The 16264-nt window shown below is 36.9% G+C and overlaps 1 protein-coding gene across 1 annotated transcript in view; it reads left to right on the top strand.

Moving 5' to 3' along the window:
• Window positions 1–16264, top strand: part of LOC150096624 (CD109 antigen-like) — a 930782-nt gene that overhangs the window by 152125 nt on the left and 762393 nt on the right. The window contains exon 5 of the mRNA XM_090407963.1: window positions 15050–15200. Within this exon, the coding sequence (XP_090264089.1) occupies window positions 15050–15200 (151 nt within the window). The remainder of the gene's footprint in view (window positions 1–15049; window positions 15201–16264) is intronic.

Here is a 16264-nt window from a genome sequence, read left to right as displayed (position 1 = left end):
GGTCCTCTTATACAAATCCAATCCTCCCCAAAATTCACTCCACACATCCAAAAACTTGCATCCATTCCTTCTACACAGCCTATGCATAGAATCATTTGCCATCAAAGCCCTTCTTCTTAATTCATTTTTATTACAGCGAGGTAAAATATTGACGATTTTCACTTTCTCACCCTTCACTCTCGCCTCATCCAACAACCCTTTCATAATCTCTCTCTCATACTGAACTTATCGCCAGTTAAGTTGTTAGTACCCAGTACTGTCGACAGAGTGTAGCATAGAAGCAGCCTGCCTCATGGCACGGCTTAATAAGGACGCTCGTTCAGCCATACTGAGGAAGTTTTTCCAAGATTAAACCTATTAAATATTTGCGAACAGCAATGACTGACCCAAGAAAGATTGGTTGGTCTAACAGCTATATTAATAGAGGCTGACATAGCTTATAATTTAAATTTAACAGAGTTTATAAACAGTTTTATTGTGCGATATCCCCGTAGAGCAAACATATAATTAATATTATTATGTGATAATTTTGCATTAATGTTTCTCTTGTAATATAAACAAAACAAAACAAAAAAACAGCAATTCGAGAATTTCTTATATTTTTGTCTTATAATCCATCAGGGGTGGTGTTTAATTGTTTGCCTCAGGGCATGATCTAATCTGGTGACGGCTGTGTTAGTACATACTACAACTATGATTTCGTTTACTTTTCTTTTCTGTTTATGAATTGCTTTCTTTATATTATTAATTTTTCTCCAGGAAAACTGGAAGTTATAACTCGCTTATCAATAGCATGTTTTATTATAGAGTCACCATACCAAATAGCTTCTTTCTTTTTATTAACACTTACCTGATTTCAGTTATTTTCTGACTTACTTGTTTCCTATTTTCCTGTTCATTATCATCATCAAATTCCTGATATATACCCTCAAGGGGTGTACAGGATATGATAGTACTACATGAGCAATTACATCATTACTAACTTCCTATTTACAATTTTTCTCCAAATCAGTGTGTTACCTGTCCAACATTATCAGATCTTACATTTCTATCTTCTAAGGCACTTTTTACTGTATCAAACCACCTATATCTTGGTCTTCCTCTAGATTTTTTTCCTGGCAACCTGGCATAGAACACTTGTTTTGCTAATCTTTCCTCTCCATTCTGTTTAAGTGGCCATACCACTTGAGATTAGCTCTGCTAACGCATTCCTGGATGCTGATAATGTCAAGTTCTTTCCTAATATCCTTGTTATTAATATGATATTGCCATCAATGCCATCTGTTCATGTCCCTAATCTTTCTTAGGACTCTCATATCTGTGGTCTCTAGCCTTTGGTCAAGTTTTTTAGCTCTCAGATCCATAAGTTAAAATTGGCTTGAATTAACACCGTCACTTACCTGATTTCTGATTAGCTGTCTTGTATACAACTAATTTCTCTCTTATTCCAGATACATTTATTCAGTTGACTTCCTACCATACCAGCTTTGTTGATTCTGTTGTCTATTTCCATATTTAATTTATCATCTTCACTAAAAATTGTGCCTAAGTAGCTGAAATGTTTTACTTGTTCTATAGGTTCTCTATTCACAATGCAGTTGATATTTCAATGTTTCTGCCTATTTTCATTGTCTTTGTCTTTATATGTCTGTGCGGTTAGCCTAGTGACTGTGCACTTTGCAACCATATGCCTGGGTAAGGCGTGTCCTAGGTTCGATTCCCATCGGAGACATTAGGAGCTGAAGGATCTTCCTCAGCCATAGCCAAGTTAGCCGGTCTTTGGCGTGGACAGCAGGTTTTTTCAAAACCCAGTTTATCTTTGGGTTTTTCATCCTCAAGCAGGCAAACCGGATGTGAACATACAGGATGCAGCCATAGGACATATATACGAAGACAGAAGAGGAGATTGGCACCATCTGTCTTAATTCACTGCCTATTAGACATTCATGGCTCAGCCATGGGTGACCCAACAGTCCATTAAGGGCTATGGGAGAGGATAGGATTATCTTTATAATGCTGACCTTCATACCATATATATTGCAACAGTCATTCACTTTAGTCAGGGAATCTTGCAGACTTGTAGCAGATTTATTTAGAAATATAACATTATCTGCATAAAGCAAAGAGTTGAGATTAACATCTCCAGTTTTGATATCAGGTTTAATACAACTTTCCTTCATAATGTGATCCGTATAGATAATGAATAACAAAGGGGATAACGTATATCCTTGTCTGACACCAGATTTAACATTAAACCACCTTCTGACTTACACTCAAATAAAGACTAAGTATTGCTTGATATAATGCCCCATTGACACCATATAATTCTAGCGTTTTTTAATAGTTTATCTTTTGGCACCTTGTCATATGCATTTTCCAGATCTACAAAATTTAAATACAGATTATTCAAAATTAAGTGGATAGTGAATTATTGGATTATTCGGCTAAGAAATTACATTATTTCTTAGCCGAATAAGAAAATCAAAGATAAGAAATCTAATCAAAGAGTTTCATGCCGAATATAGAAAACTATATATAAATAAATAAATAAAGATCGGCGAGTCCAAGCGTAAGCCAACATCTGGTAGTGCAATGCTAGGGTAACTCGTAGTAAAGGTGGAGTAAGCTTTGATCACTGTTCTTAGTATTTTCCCATAATGTAAAAACACAGCTCCTAGGAGATGTATTACTGTTCTACATTATGAGAGAAGGTCATTACCCGGACCGGTTTCGACCTTATTTGAGGTCTCATCAGTGAGTAGGTAGACCTAGATGTAATACTAAGATTTCAATGGTCGGAACTTATATCTTTACTGTACAAGTTGCCAAAAAAAGATGCACAAATACAATTACTATAACAAGGGCCAACAGACCACGTCAGCAAAGTAAATTATTCAAAAATTATTTCGAAAATGAAACTCTTTGATTAGATTTCCTATCTTTGAGTTTCTTATTCGGCTAAGAAATAATGTGGTATTCAATATCCACTTCATTTTGAATAATTTTATATTCCAGCCATACCAACTGGCTGGAATGTACATTTGTAATCATGATGTTAATATATGTATATAGATAGATAAATAAACTTGTTGTTGTGCCCAATGTATTTCTACAACCAACAGATAATTGTATTTCTACAGCCAACAATTGTTGTAGCGGTTGGTCAGTAACTTTAACAAACCAGTTTGATTGTAGTGTAGCTTGTTTTCTGTGTATAGTTGTATGCTCCAGAAGATGACCTTGACATAAAGGTCGAAACGTCGAATGTGGATTTTAGTTATATTAAACTAAAGTTTTTATTCAAACACAGTAGTTGTCTCCATAATTTTCAAAAATGTATTCGGATCACCGTGTAAGATTAAAAGAAAGGATTGAATAATTTTACTTCACCGAAGTGATGCCTGTTCGCTCTTATTTCAGTAATTAAATACAGATCTTTGTTATTATTATTATTATTATTATTATTATTATTATTATTTCCCAAGACCTCATGGAGTCAAAGACTCGTCTGGGAGGTCCTTTTACCACACACACATCTCATTATACTGTGTCTTAAACACACTCAAACTCCTTGCAGACAATACACTCTCAGGCAAGGCATTCCAATCATTCACAACTCTGCACGGAAAAAACCGGCCTCTCACTCCCCTACTCACACCCTCTTCATACAGTTTCCAGGGATGACCCCTCTGGTTCTCCCCTAATCTCCCACTATTCTCTGTAGAACTTCTCCACCATTGATCTTATAACAACCCCTTACCAACTTGTAGGTCTTTATCATATCTCCCCTCTTCCTTCTCTCCACCAGACTCTGCAAATTACATCTTCTCAATCTTTCCTCATACTCAATATTCCAGAGGTCAGAAACTACCTTAGTCAGTCGCCTTTGGACCCTTTCCAACATCTCTTCATCCTTCTGAAAACCCGGTGACCAAATCTGGGCACAATAGTCCATGTGTGGCCTAATCAAAGCCTTATACAATTGAAAAAGAATCTCCCTACTTCTACACGTCAGTGTCCTCTGCATCATTCCCAGAAGTCTTTGTGTTGTCTTTACAATTTTAGCGATGTGTCCCCTAAATTTTAGATCCTTATCCACTATCACCCCCAGATCTCTTATTTCCTCTACCTCCAACAATATATTCTCACCAAGCATAAATTCTGCATCCCATCTTTGTTTTCCAAATTTTAAAACCTTATGTTTTGCAACATTGAACTCACATCCCCATTTGCTTGCCCAATCGCTCAATTTATTCAGGTCTTCTTGCAAGGCCACAACATCTTCCCTACTCTTTATGGTTTGTCCCAACTTTGCATTATCTGCAAACAACTGAATATCTCCATCCAAATCTTCACCTATATCGTTAATATACAAGTTAAACAGTAATGGCCCCAAAACAGACCACTGAGGCACTCCACTAGTGACTTTCCTTTTCCTGGATTATTGCACCCCATACACAACTTGTTGATACCTATCAGATAGCCAGTCTCCAATCCAATGCACTAATCTAATATCCAACCCCATCTGCTCTAGTTTGACTGTCAACTTATCAAAATCCAAGTATATTACTGTGTATCCTTCTCCTCTGTCCAAGGAAGCAGTCACTTTATTGTAATAAGTAAGTAGATTACTAAAACATGACCTCCCTTTAGCAAATCCATGCTATCCATCAAAGATTATACTATTGTTGTCAACCCAACTCTGGATCCTAGTTCTCACAAGCTTCTCCAACAACTTAACCACAACACCTGACACAGAGATAGGCGTATAGTTTGATGCTCGAGTTCAATCACCTCCTTTATGAAGTGGCACAATCTTGCCCTCCTTCCACTCTTTAGGAACTTGACCAAGTGCAAGACTCGTATTAAAAAAATATGTCAAGGCAGGTGTCAACTCTCTGGCACATTCCTTCGGAATATGCAGTGATATATTATCAAGTCACACAGCCTTATTTACATCTAGTTTCCTCAACTCCCCAAACACCTCTTGCTCACTTACAGTCTTAGTCTCTCCTCCCCATCATCAACTGCTCTCAATCTCTCCATGAAGTGACATTCACAAGATTAAAAGATCTTTATGAACTCCTCATTAAGTATCTCCACCACACATTCTGCAACAGCTGACTTTATACCATTTCCTCCAATCAATGTCATCCTTCCATAATCATTCTTTCTTTTGCTGGCTACATATCGAAAGAACACCCCAGGATTCTTTTTGGCTTCATTAGCTAACTGCTGTTCATACCTCTCTTTAGCTACTCTCACCAACCAAGTCACCCTCCTTGCCTGGTCTTTGTAGACCTCATGAAATTGGTTACTTCCACTTCTCTTATGCTGCTTCCACAATGCCCTTTTTCTCTGTATCGCATGCTTAATCTCTTTATTCATCCATCTCACACCTACCTTATTTAACCTTCTCACCCTTGGAATACATTTAGACATTGCATCTACTAAATAGTTTTTGAAAATCCCCCAAGCTGCATTGACTCTTTTCCAGCTAACTCCTCATTCCATGCTACACCCGCAAGCTGTCTCCTGAGCTCTTCATAATCACTCCTCTTGTAGGTCCACATATACCCTTTTTTTCACAGGGGTCCTTGCACTGCTGGCAACCGCCTCTATCTCACACCATACTGCCTCAAAACCACTGGCCCTATTTCCCTCTTGCATCTCTACCTTGTATGGACATAACTCTTTCTCTATCATCAATAGCACTCCCCCTCCCTTTTTACCCCTTCTATCCTCACGAAACATATCATACCCTTCCATCTCTATTCCTGTCAGGATGTCGTCCTCATCTAACCATGTCTCACTTATTCCGACAATCTTTGGGTGAACAGACGCAATTAGTGCAACCATTTCATCCACCTTGTTTCTTATACTTCTAGCATTGGTATTCAAACACGAGAGCTCATTTCTGGATCTACAGCTAGTTCCACTGATACCACTCACTCGATGTGATCTCGCCATGCTGGACTGGGGCCATTTCCCTTTCTGCTTCTTCATTTTAGAACCCTTTTCAATTTCATCTGTTTCCACTTGATCCCTGGTTATCCCATTTCTTTCCTGCCTACACATGCTCTCACTTCCTCTTGTAGCATCCACCTTTCTTCTCTATCTTTCATCCTCACTCTTTCATCCTCTATATTCCCATTTCTCAGCTATCTGTGGTAAAGTGAAAATCTGATCCTGACAGCCTCTATTTGGGCTGAATCCAGCTTGTTCTTCTCCAAGCTTCTCTTGCACAATTCTTCTCAACTGTTTCTCAAGGGTACTTCCATATATCTTACCAGGAACACTCAGTAGAGAAATACCTCTGTAATTATCACATTCAGTTTTATTTCCCTTTTTATATATATGGGTACTATGAGAGCTCTATTCCAATCATCTGGAATTCGTCCCTGTGTCCAGGCCTTCTGAACTATGTGGTGCAGCCACTGTAAGACTTTTATACCTCCATACTTGAGCATTTCTGGTTGAATATCATCTACTCCTGCTGCCCTTCCACATTTCAGGCTTTTTCTACTTCAAGTATGGATATGTATTCCTGACTGCATGACTGGTCAGTGGTTTTTTTTTACCACTGTGCTGTTATCACTGCTTTTTTCATTTAGCAATTTTTCAAAGTAATTACTCCATACTTCAAGGATATCTTTTTCACCTTTTGATGTCACCTTTATCATCTTAATTTCTTTTACAGCACTCTTTCCTCCATTTTTGAACTTCTTCAATAACCTCCAGAATATCTTGCCATCTTCTTGATATTTATCTTCTATATTCTTACCAAGGTTCTACCATAATCTCCCTACTTCTACACGTTGGAACATTGTGTTAGTAATAACCAGTCCATGTCCTGAGCAGAAATCCAACAGGTATTTGCCATTATTATTAGCTTTGCTCTTTTCTCAAAATTTTCCCAATACTTGTTCCTGTTTAATTTTCTTTTTCTCCCTCTGTTCATTTAAACACCTCTCGATTTTTTGCAATTCCCATGTCGTCTCTCTGATGAGCTGCAAATTTTGCTATTTTGGAGTTTAATTCATTTTCATTAACCTCCTCAACATCACTAATAACATAACCTCATTAACAAGGCTAAGCTTTTTGCCTGCGGTGCTTTTTTTAGCATTACAATTCTTGCCCTTTGTTGCTGCCATTTTAAATGTATATTAATTATTGAAATATCTTAATAAAAATATGTGGTTAAATACTAAATACAATAAAATCTATTCTAATATACTATAAAACACTAATTTTCTAAGGGAAAAACACAATAAAACAGACAAAAATCACTAATTTTACAGGAGCACATTTATTACAGGAGCATATTTTTAAATATGAATGTTAATTTAAAGAAAGTGCTGAAGTCCTAGTATATTGGCTGAACCTAAATACGAAACTTTAAATTCTGAAAGTTATGGAAATTGTGATCCTTAACTGCCATGAAACAATTTCTTTAATAATTCTAGGTTAAAAATATTTTAACCTAGCAGTTTCATGAATGCACATGTCAAAAAGATTTCTGTTGTTATCCCATGCATTTCACTGTTGAGTTGTATTCAAATTATTATTACTATTCTTTTACCCACACTATTTTGTGAAACATAAAAGAAAATATTTGGAAATATTTCTTTAAGAAATTTATTTATAGTGGTGTACTATTTCATATAACTACAATATGAAACAGTAGCTACTATACGAGATCTGAAAAGTTCTCGAATTCAACCATAGATGGCAACACTATCGGCAAGTTTTTTTTTTCTTAAGTTGTTACATCTGTCATAAGCATCCATGTGAAATTGCAAGTCATTCTATCAAGCAGTTTGTTTTATACAGCTGTCTGAAACAAAAATGTTGTCTGTATCCTTTGAAATGGATAAAATTGAGTATCGTGTGGTTATAAAATTCTTTGAAAAATAAGGCTTAACGGCAAAAGAAATTCATGTGAAGACCACAAACATTTATGTGCACTCTTCTCCTTTGCTTTTGACAAGAAATGAGCTGCCGAGTTTAAACGTGGCCATACCAGTCTTGAAGATGATCCACGTGAAGGACTTACAAAAAAGTGTAACACCAGAAATCATTATTCAAGTGCATGTGGATGACTGGCGAGTCAAAGTTGCGTGAAATTGCTGAGGCTATAGGCATTTCAAAAGAATGAGTAGAATATATTTTGCATGAAAAGTTGCATATGAAAAAGCTTTGCGCACGATGGGTGCTGTGCTTGCTCACAGCAGATCAAAAACGCACTCACATTAAAATCTCTGAACAATGCTTAGAGCATTTTAACAAGAATAAAACTGATCCTGTGCATCGATTTATTACTACGGATAAAACTTGGATTCACCATTATACACCAGAGTCAAAACAGTGGACAGAAGCTGGCTGTTCAGTGCCAAAGTATACTATCAGTTCCATCAGCAGGAAAGATGATGGCATCGTTGTTTTGGGATGCTAAAGACATTTTGTTTATTAATTATCTTGAAAAGGGTAAAACAATAACTGGGGAATGTTATTCCGATCTTTTAACCAGACTAGATGAAAGAATTCCTGAGAAAAGACCTAGTTTGCAGAAGAAAAAAATAATTTTTCATCAGGACAATGCACCTGCCCACAAAGGTGTTTTGACAATGGGAAAATTAAGGGATCTGCACTATGAATTGTTTGAACATCCAACCTGTTCCCCAGATTTGGCTCCTTCTGACTTCTATTTCTTCCCCAAAACTAAAATTCTTCCTCACTGGTCAGCATTTTTCTTCGAATCAAGAGGTGATTGTATCTGTAGAGGGATATTTTGCAGATCTTACTGAGAACTGCTACAGGGATGGGATAATGGCGCTGGAGCATCGCTGGAATAAATGTATTAGTCTTAATGGAGATTATGTTGAAAAATAAAAATAATTTTGAAATTATAAATTCGTTTTTTCATTGTTAGGCCAAGAACTTTTCAGACCACCCTCGTAAGTATGAGCGAATACTTTTTGTTAATTTTCCTTAACTTCAATGTAAGTTACACCTTTAGCTATTATTATTATTATTATACAGGTATCTTCATGGAGTTGGAAGATTCATTATGAGAATACTTTTTGTTAATTTTCCTTAACTTCAATGTAAGTTACACCTTTAGCTATTATTATTATTATTATACAGGTATCTTCATGGAGTTGGAAGATTCATTATGAGATACCCACACTAACTTTTATACATATGATACCTATCATATCTCTTCTTAAACTCTTTCACCGTGATTGTGCTAACAACTACCTGTGGCAATCTATTCCACTCATTCACCACTCTCCATGCAAAAAATCTAGTGTGCACAACCTTAATAGCCACACTCTAATGCATTTTCCAGGGATGATCTCTATTTTTTCTATTTCTCAAGTATTGAAAATTTTCCTTTGTGTCTATCTTATAGAACCCTTTTAATAACTTATAAATTTCTGTCATGTCTCCTCTTTTCCACCTGTCAAGTAAACTTTGCAACTCACACAACTCCAACTTGTCTTCATAGGATGCTTTCCACAAACCTGTCATCAGCTTGGTCCCTCATCTCTGAATTCTTTCCACCACCTCCTAACCCTCAAGAAACTCGTGATCAAATCTGTGCACAGTAGTCAAGATGCAGGGAGATTGTTATTTCCCTGCCTTTATGTAATCTTACGTAGGACGATTGTTATCACCCTGCCTAAGAATGTCTTTCAACATCCAAGTAATCCTTCCATTCAAATCTAAATTCATTCAAATGAAACCATCAATCATGTATAAGTACTTTCATAAGTACAAACTCACTTCACACATCCTCAAACACCATGTCATTCCTTCTGCATAACCTATGCGTTGAGTCATTTGCAATCCTGGCTCTTCTCAATTTAACTCAGTCATATTGTCACATTTGTCTCAATCATTCCAAAATTGCTGGAATAAGTGAGACATGGTTGTATGAGGATGACATCCTGACAGGAATAGAGATGGAAGGGTATGATGTGTTTTGTGAGGATGGAAAGGGTAAAAAAGGAGGAGGAGTCTATTGATGATAGAGAAAGAATTAAGACCATACAAAGTAGAGATGCAAGAAGGAAATAGTGCCAGTGGTTTTGAGGCAGTATGGTGTGAGATAGAGGTGAATGGAATCAAATACTTGGTGGGATGTTGTTATAGACCAGGTAATGTGGATGGTGGTGATAGTGAAGTGTATAGTGAAATTAACCAAGCAAATAAGAAAAGGGGGAGCATTATGGGCAATTTTAACAATGGCAATATAGACTGAGATGATGATAGCAACTGAAAATAAAGAAAATGAGTTTCTTCAGTTTTTGAAGGACTACTAAATCAGACAGTATCTAACAGAGGGCATGCAAGGATGGAGGATCTTGTATTTGGTCATCTCCTCAGAGAATGTAATTATAAATGAGATGTCAAATCCCCCTCCAGTTGGTGAGAGTGACCATAAAGTGATTACCTGGGTGGTTGCCAGCAGTGTGAGGACCTCTGTGAGAAAAGGGTATATATGGAACTACAAGGCTGGTAATTATGAAGAGCTCAGGAGACAGCTTGCAGGTGTAGCATGGAATAAGGAGTTAACTGGAAAAGAAATCAATGCAGCTTGGGGGATATTCAAAAACTATCTAGTAGAAGCAGTGTCTAAATGTATCCCAAGGGTCAGAAGGTTAAATAAGGTAGGTATGAAATGGTTGAATGAAGAGAATAAGCATGCGATACAGAGAAAAAAGTGTTAAGGAAGTAGCATAAGAGAAGTTGTAATAACCAATTCCATGAGGATTACAAAGACCAGGCAAGAAGATGACTTGGTTTGTAAGGGTAGCAAAAGTAAAGTATAAGCAGCAATTAGCTAATGAAGCCAAAAAAAATCCTAGCGAGTTCTTTTGATATGTAGCCAGCAGGGGAAAAAAAAAAAAAAAGAATGATTATGGAAAGATGACGTTGATTGGAGAAAATGGTATGAGGACAACTACTGTAGAAGATATAGTGGAGATACTTGATGAGCAGTTCATAAAGTCTTTCATTCTTGTGAATGTGACATCATGGGGAGATTGAGAGTGGTTGATGATGGGGAGGAGAGAATGGCATTTTGTTTATTAATTCTCTTGAAATGGGTAAAACAATAACCGGTAAATATTATTCCGAACTTTTAACCTGACTAGACAAAAATTTCATGAGAAAAGATCTGGATTGCAGAATAAAAAAATCGTCTTTCATCAGGACAATGTACCTGCCCACAAAGGTGTTTTGACAATGGGAAAATTAAGGGATCTGCACTATGAATTGTTGGAACATCCACCCTATTCCCTAGATTTGGCTCCCTCTGATCTTCCCAAAACTAAAACTCTTCCTCGCTTGTCAGTGTTTTTCTTCAAATCAAGAGGTCATTGCAGCTGTAAGTGAGCAAGAGATGTATGGGGAATTGAGTAAACTTATTGTTAATAAGGCTGTCGGACTTGATAATATGAGGGTGGTCTGAAGAGTTCTCAGCCTCTACCATAGATGGCAACACTATCAGCACGATTTTTTTTTTCTACGTTAGTACAGCTATCATAAGCATCCATGTGAAATTGCATGGATGCTTATGATATCTATCAAGTAGTTTGTTTTATACAGCTGTCTGAAGAGTTGTCTGTATCCCTTGAAATGGATAAAATTTAGTATCGTGCGGTTATAAAATTCTTTGTAAAAGAAGATTTAACCACAAAAGAAATTCATTCTAAGTTCATAAAAGTTTATGAGCGCTCTTCTCCTTCATTTTCGACAATTAAGAAATGGGCTGCTGAGTTTAAATGTGGCTGTACCAGCCTTGATGATGATCCACATGAAGGACTTCCAAGAAATGTAACACCAGAAATCATTATTCAAGTGCACGATATGGTATTAGATGACTGGTGAGTCAAAGTGCATGAAATTGCTGAGGCTATAGGCATTTCAAAAGAATGTGTAGGTTATATTTTGCATGAAGAGTTGCATATGAAAAAGCTTTGTGCAAGATGGGTGCCGTGCTCGCTCATAGCAGTTCAAAAACGCACTCGCATGAAAATCTCTGAACAGTGCTTGGAGCATTTTAACAAGAATAAAACTGATCCTGTGCATCGATTTATTACTATGGATGAGACTTGGATTCACCATTACACATCAGAATCCAAACAGCAGTCAAAACAGTGGACAGAAGCTGGCTGTTCAGTGCCAAAGAAGACAGAGTCGGTTTCATCAGCAGAAAAGGTCATGGCATCGGTGTTTTGGGATGCTAAAGGCATTTTGTTTATTAATTCTCTTGAAAAGGGTAAAACAATAACCGGGGAATGTTAATCCGAACTTTTAACCTGACTTGACAAAAATTTCGTGAGAAAAGACCTGGTTTGCAGAATAAAAAAATCATCTTTCATCAGGACAATGCATCTTCTCACAAAGGTGTTTTGACAATGGGAAAATTAAGGGATCTGCACTATGAATTGTTGGAACATCCATCCTGTTCCCCAGATTTGGCTCCCTCTGACATTTTTTCTATTCCCAAAATTAAAATTCTTCCTCGCTGGTAAGCATTTTTCTTCAAATCAAGAGGTGATTGCAGCTGTATAGAGGTATTTTGTAGATCTTACTGAGAACCATTTCAGTGATGGGATAATGTGCGCTGGAGTATCGCTGGAATAAATGTATTAGTCTTAATTGAGATTATGTTGAGAAATAAAAAAAATTTTGAAATTATAAATTTGTTTTTTCATTGTAAGGTCTAGAACTTTTCAGACTACCCTCGTATATCACCACATATTCTAATGGAATGTGCCATGAAGTTGACATCTACCTTGACATTGTTTTTAATATGAGTCTTGCATTGGGTCGAGTTCCAAAGGAGTGGAAGGAGGGCAAGATTGTGCCGCTTCATAATGGAGGTGATAGCACTCAAATTATAGGCCTATGTGTGTGTCAGGTGTTGTGGTCAAGTTGTTGGAGAAGTTGGTGAGAACTTGGATTCGGAACTGGGTTGACAACAATGGTATCTTTGATGGACAACGTGGATTTGGTAAAGGGAGATCATGTTTAGTAATCTACAGGTGATGACTTCCTTGAATAGAGGAGAGGATATACACAAAAGTATACTAAGATTTTACAAATGCTTTTGATAGATTACACATGATAAGTTGTTTGTCAAACTAGAATGGGTAGGGTTGGATATTAGATTAGTGCATTGGATCGAAGACTGGCTATCTGATAGGTATCAGAAAGTTGTGTATGGAGGAGTAATATCCAGGAAGAGGAAAGTCAGTATGGTGTGCCTCAGGCATTATCTGTTTTAGTGCCATTGCTGTTTAACTTGTATGTTAATGATATATTGGCAAAGATTTGGATGGGGATATTCAGTTGTTTGCAGATGGTGCAAAGTTGGGACAAATTATGAAGAATAGAGAAGATGTTGTGGTCTTACAAGAAGACTTGGCTACATTGAGTGAATCGGCACTGAAATGGGGATGTGAGTTCAATGTTGCAAAATGTAAGGTTTTAAAATTTGGGAAACAAAGATGGGATGTAGAATTTATGCTTGTTGGAGATATATTGTTGGAGAGGAAATAAGGGACCTTGGGGTGATAGCAGATAAGGATCTGAAATCTCTGAATAATAATTAGTCCACACATGGACTACTGTGCACAGATTTGGTCACCTGGTTTTCAAAAGGATGAAGATATGTTGGAAAGGTTGTCCAGAGGCGACTGACTAAGGTAGTTTTTGATCTCTGGAATGTCGAATATGAGGAAAGGTTGAGAAGATGCAATTTGCAGAGTCTAGTGGATAGGAGGAGAAGGGGTGATATGATAGAGACCTACAAGTTGGTAAGGGGTTGTTATAGGATCAGTGTTGGAGAGGTTTTACAGCAAATGGTGGGAGATCAGGGAAGAACTAGAGGTCATCCCAGGAAGCTGTGTAAGGAGGGTGTGAGCAGAGGGCTGAGAAGCAGGTTTTTTGCATTCAGAGTTGTGAATGATTGGAATGCCTTGCTGGAGAATATGATCTCTGCAGATAATTTGAGTGTGTTTAATGCATGGTATGATGAGCTGTGTGTATGATAAAAAGGCTCCTAGATGAGTCTTTGATTTCATGGGGTCTTGGGATAATAATAATAATATATCATAGTAAGAGACTCACAATCTTTTCTCTTTCTCACTTTTCTTATAAGCTTGTCCAGCAATTCTTTCATATCTTCTTGCATACCACCACCCTTGTCTGCCTGCCTGATCATTTGTATCTGCCATGGAGTGTCCATACAAAAGTCTCTTCTTACATTCCCTCTTTCGGTTCTGTATTTTTTGCTTTCTCTTCCTCTCTCGTCTTATGCTTCTCTCCCAAACCAGTGTACTGAGCTATTATATTAAGATATACTATACAGTGTTATCAAAAAAAAAAAAAAAAAAAAAAGAGATATCTATATTTGCCAAAATAATTCACTTAATAATTGTTCTAATATATATAATATTAATGAAGCATGGGACAGTTTCTTAGACGCCTTTTCAGTATGTCTGTTCAGTAGATCAGATGTCTGTTGAAATTTTCCCATCTGAACTTTTTTTTTCTCCACTGATACCCTTCACATCTCCCAAATGGAATATTCCTGTATAAATTCTCTTTAAGCAATACCCATAAGAAATAATTATTCAAACAAATATATTACTATGTAGTCAGCTGAGTTGAATATATATGTCACTATATACTCAACTGATTTGAACAAATTCAAATCAATTGATTCAAATCAGTTGACAAGAGTTATCCTCTTCCAAAGTAAAGTGATGGCTACTTGAACAATTCTAGGATTTCTCCTGACTTGTAATATACTCAAGTTAAAAAAAAAAGTTATAAATCAGGAATAAAAAATAAACTCCAAATAATTCATTTCTGTAGCAAAATGTTTAACATAGACAATTCAAAGTAGTACATCTGTTTTAAATGATTGACATTTCATTGGGTGTTGGCATATATGCATCTGTATCTGTGCATGCTTCTTTATACACATAGATATGTCTATATATAATTTCTGTATATATATTTCTCATAGGGACAGGATTGGAAGCCAGGAAATTATACACTGAAAGTCGAAGGAAGGGGAGGTCTGACTTTTGAAAATTCATCTCAAATAGAATATCAACTAAAAAGTTACTCTGTGTTCATTCAGACAGACAGAGCTGTTTATAAATCTGAACAGATGGGTAAATATTTTAGTTTCTTGATGTATATCCTTGTGAAATATCTTTTGCATGTGTGCAAACATAGTGATATATGTAGGATTATTTTAAGGGAGAGGATGTTCACAGACTGTGGTACGATGCTCCCATTGATAAAAAATCAATAAAATGAGAGTTAACTAAGATAAATAATTATTTTGGTGAATTCTAATCTATGGGCAGTTTTTCAGTGGTATTAAAGCGAGAGTAGAGAGAGAGAGAGAGAGAGAGAGAGAGAGAGAGAGCATGGCAGAATGCAAATTGTGTAGAAAGTTGGGAGAATGTATAACAGGATAGTGAAAGTCTTGTAGTGAATATAGTAGAAGGAGTGAACAGTAGTGGACAAAATATGAATGACAATACTCTGAGAGTAATGTGGATGATGAGTTCTCAGTGAGGAGAGAAACAATGTTTATGTGGGGGGGGTCCATATAAAATTAAACAGGGATGTTAATGAAGCTGTTAATTTGTAGAGGAGTGAAGTGAAAGAATTGAGTATTTTGGCAGGCACAAATGATTTGAAAGGTTAAAAATATGCAATGAGAGAGGATATGAAAGAAGTTAAAATGAAAAGTGAGAAAGTGAAGACAGTGAGTCTACTACCTCAGTATGATAGGATTGAATTGAGAAGGGCCATAACAGGAATCATTATCAAGGTCATAGAGAAAATAGTCAAGAGGAAAATACAAGATTGGATAGAAGAAAATGGGATACTGTATCACTGTATCGGGGACAGCATGGTTTTGTGAAGGGTAGGTCATGCCTCAGTAACTTGCTCACGTATTATAACACAGTGACGGCTGAACTGGATAAGGGTAATGGGTTTACAGTGATTCTACTGGACCTTGCTAAGGCCTTTGACAGGATACCACATGGAATTCTAATCAGTAAATTGCAGCATATGGGGATGGACATAGGGTTGGTGAGATGGATAGGAGGGTGGTTGATGGAGAGATATCAGAGAGTGGTTTACTCAGGAGTAGAGTCCACAAGACGGCCTGTGACTAGTGGTGTGCCACAAGGATCTGTTCTTGGACCACTGCTGTTTA

Source organism: Typopeltis vanoorti, chromosome 18, assembly GCF_054136105.1.
Source record: "Typopeltis vanoorti isolate ZY-2024b chromosome 18, IOZ_Tvanoo_1.0, whole genome shotgun sequence".
NCBI classification, from domain to species: domain Eukaryota; kingdom Metazoa; phylum Arthropoda; class Arachnida; order Uropygi; family Thelyphonidae; genus Typopeltis; species Typopeltis vanoorti.
The sequence above is the reverse complement of the archived record's forward strand: the minus strand, read 5'-3'. Positions and strand labels throughout refer to the sequence as shown.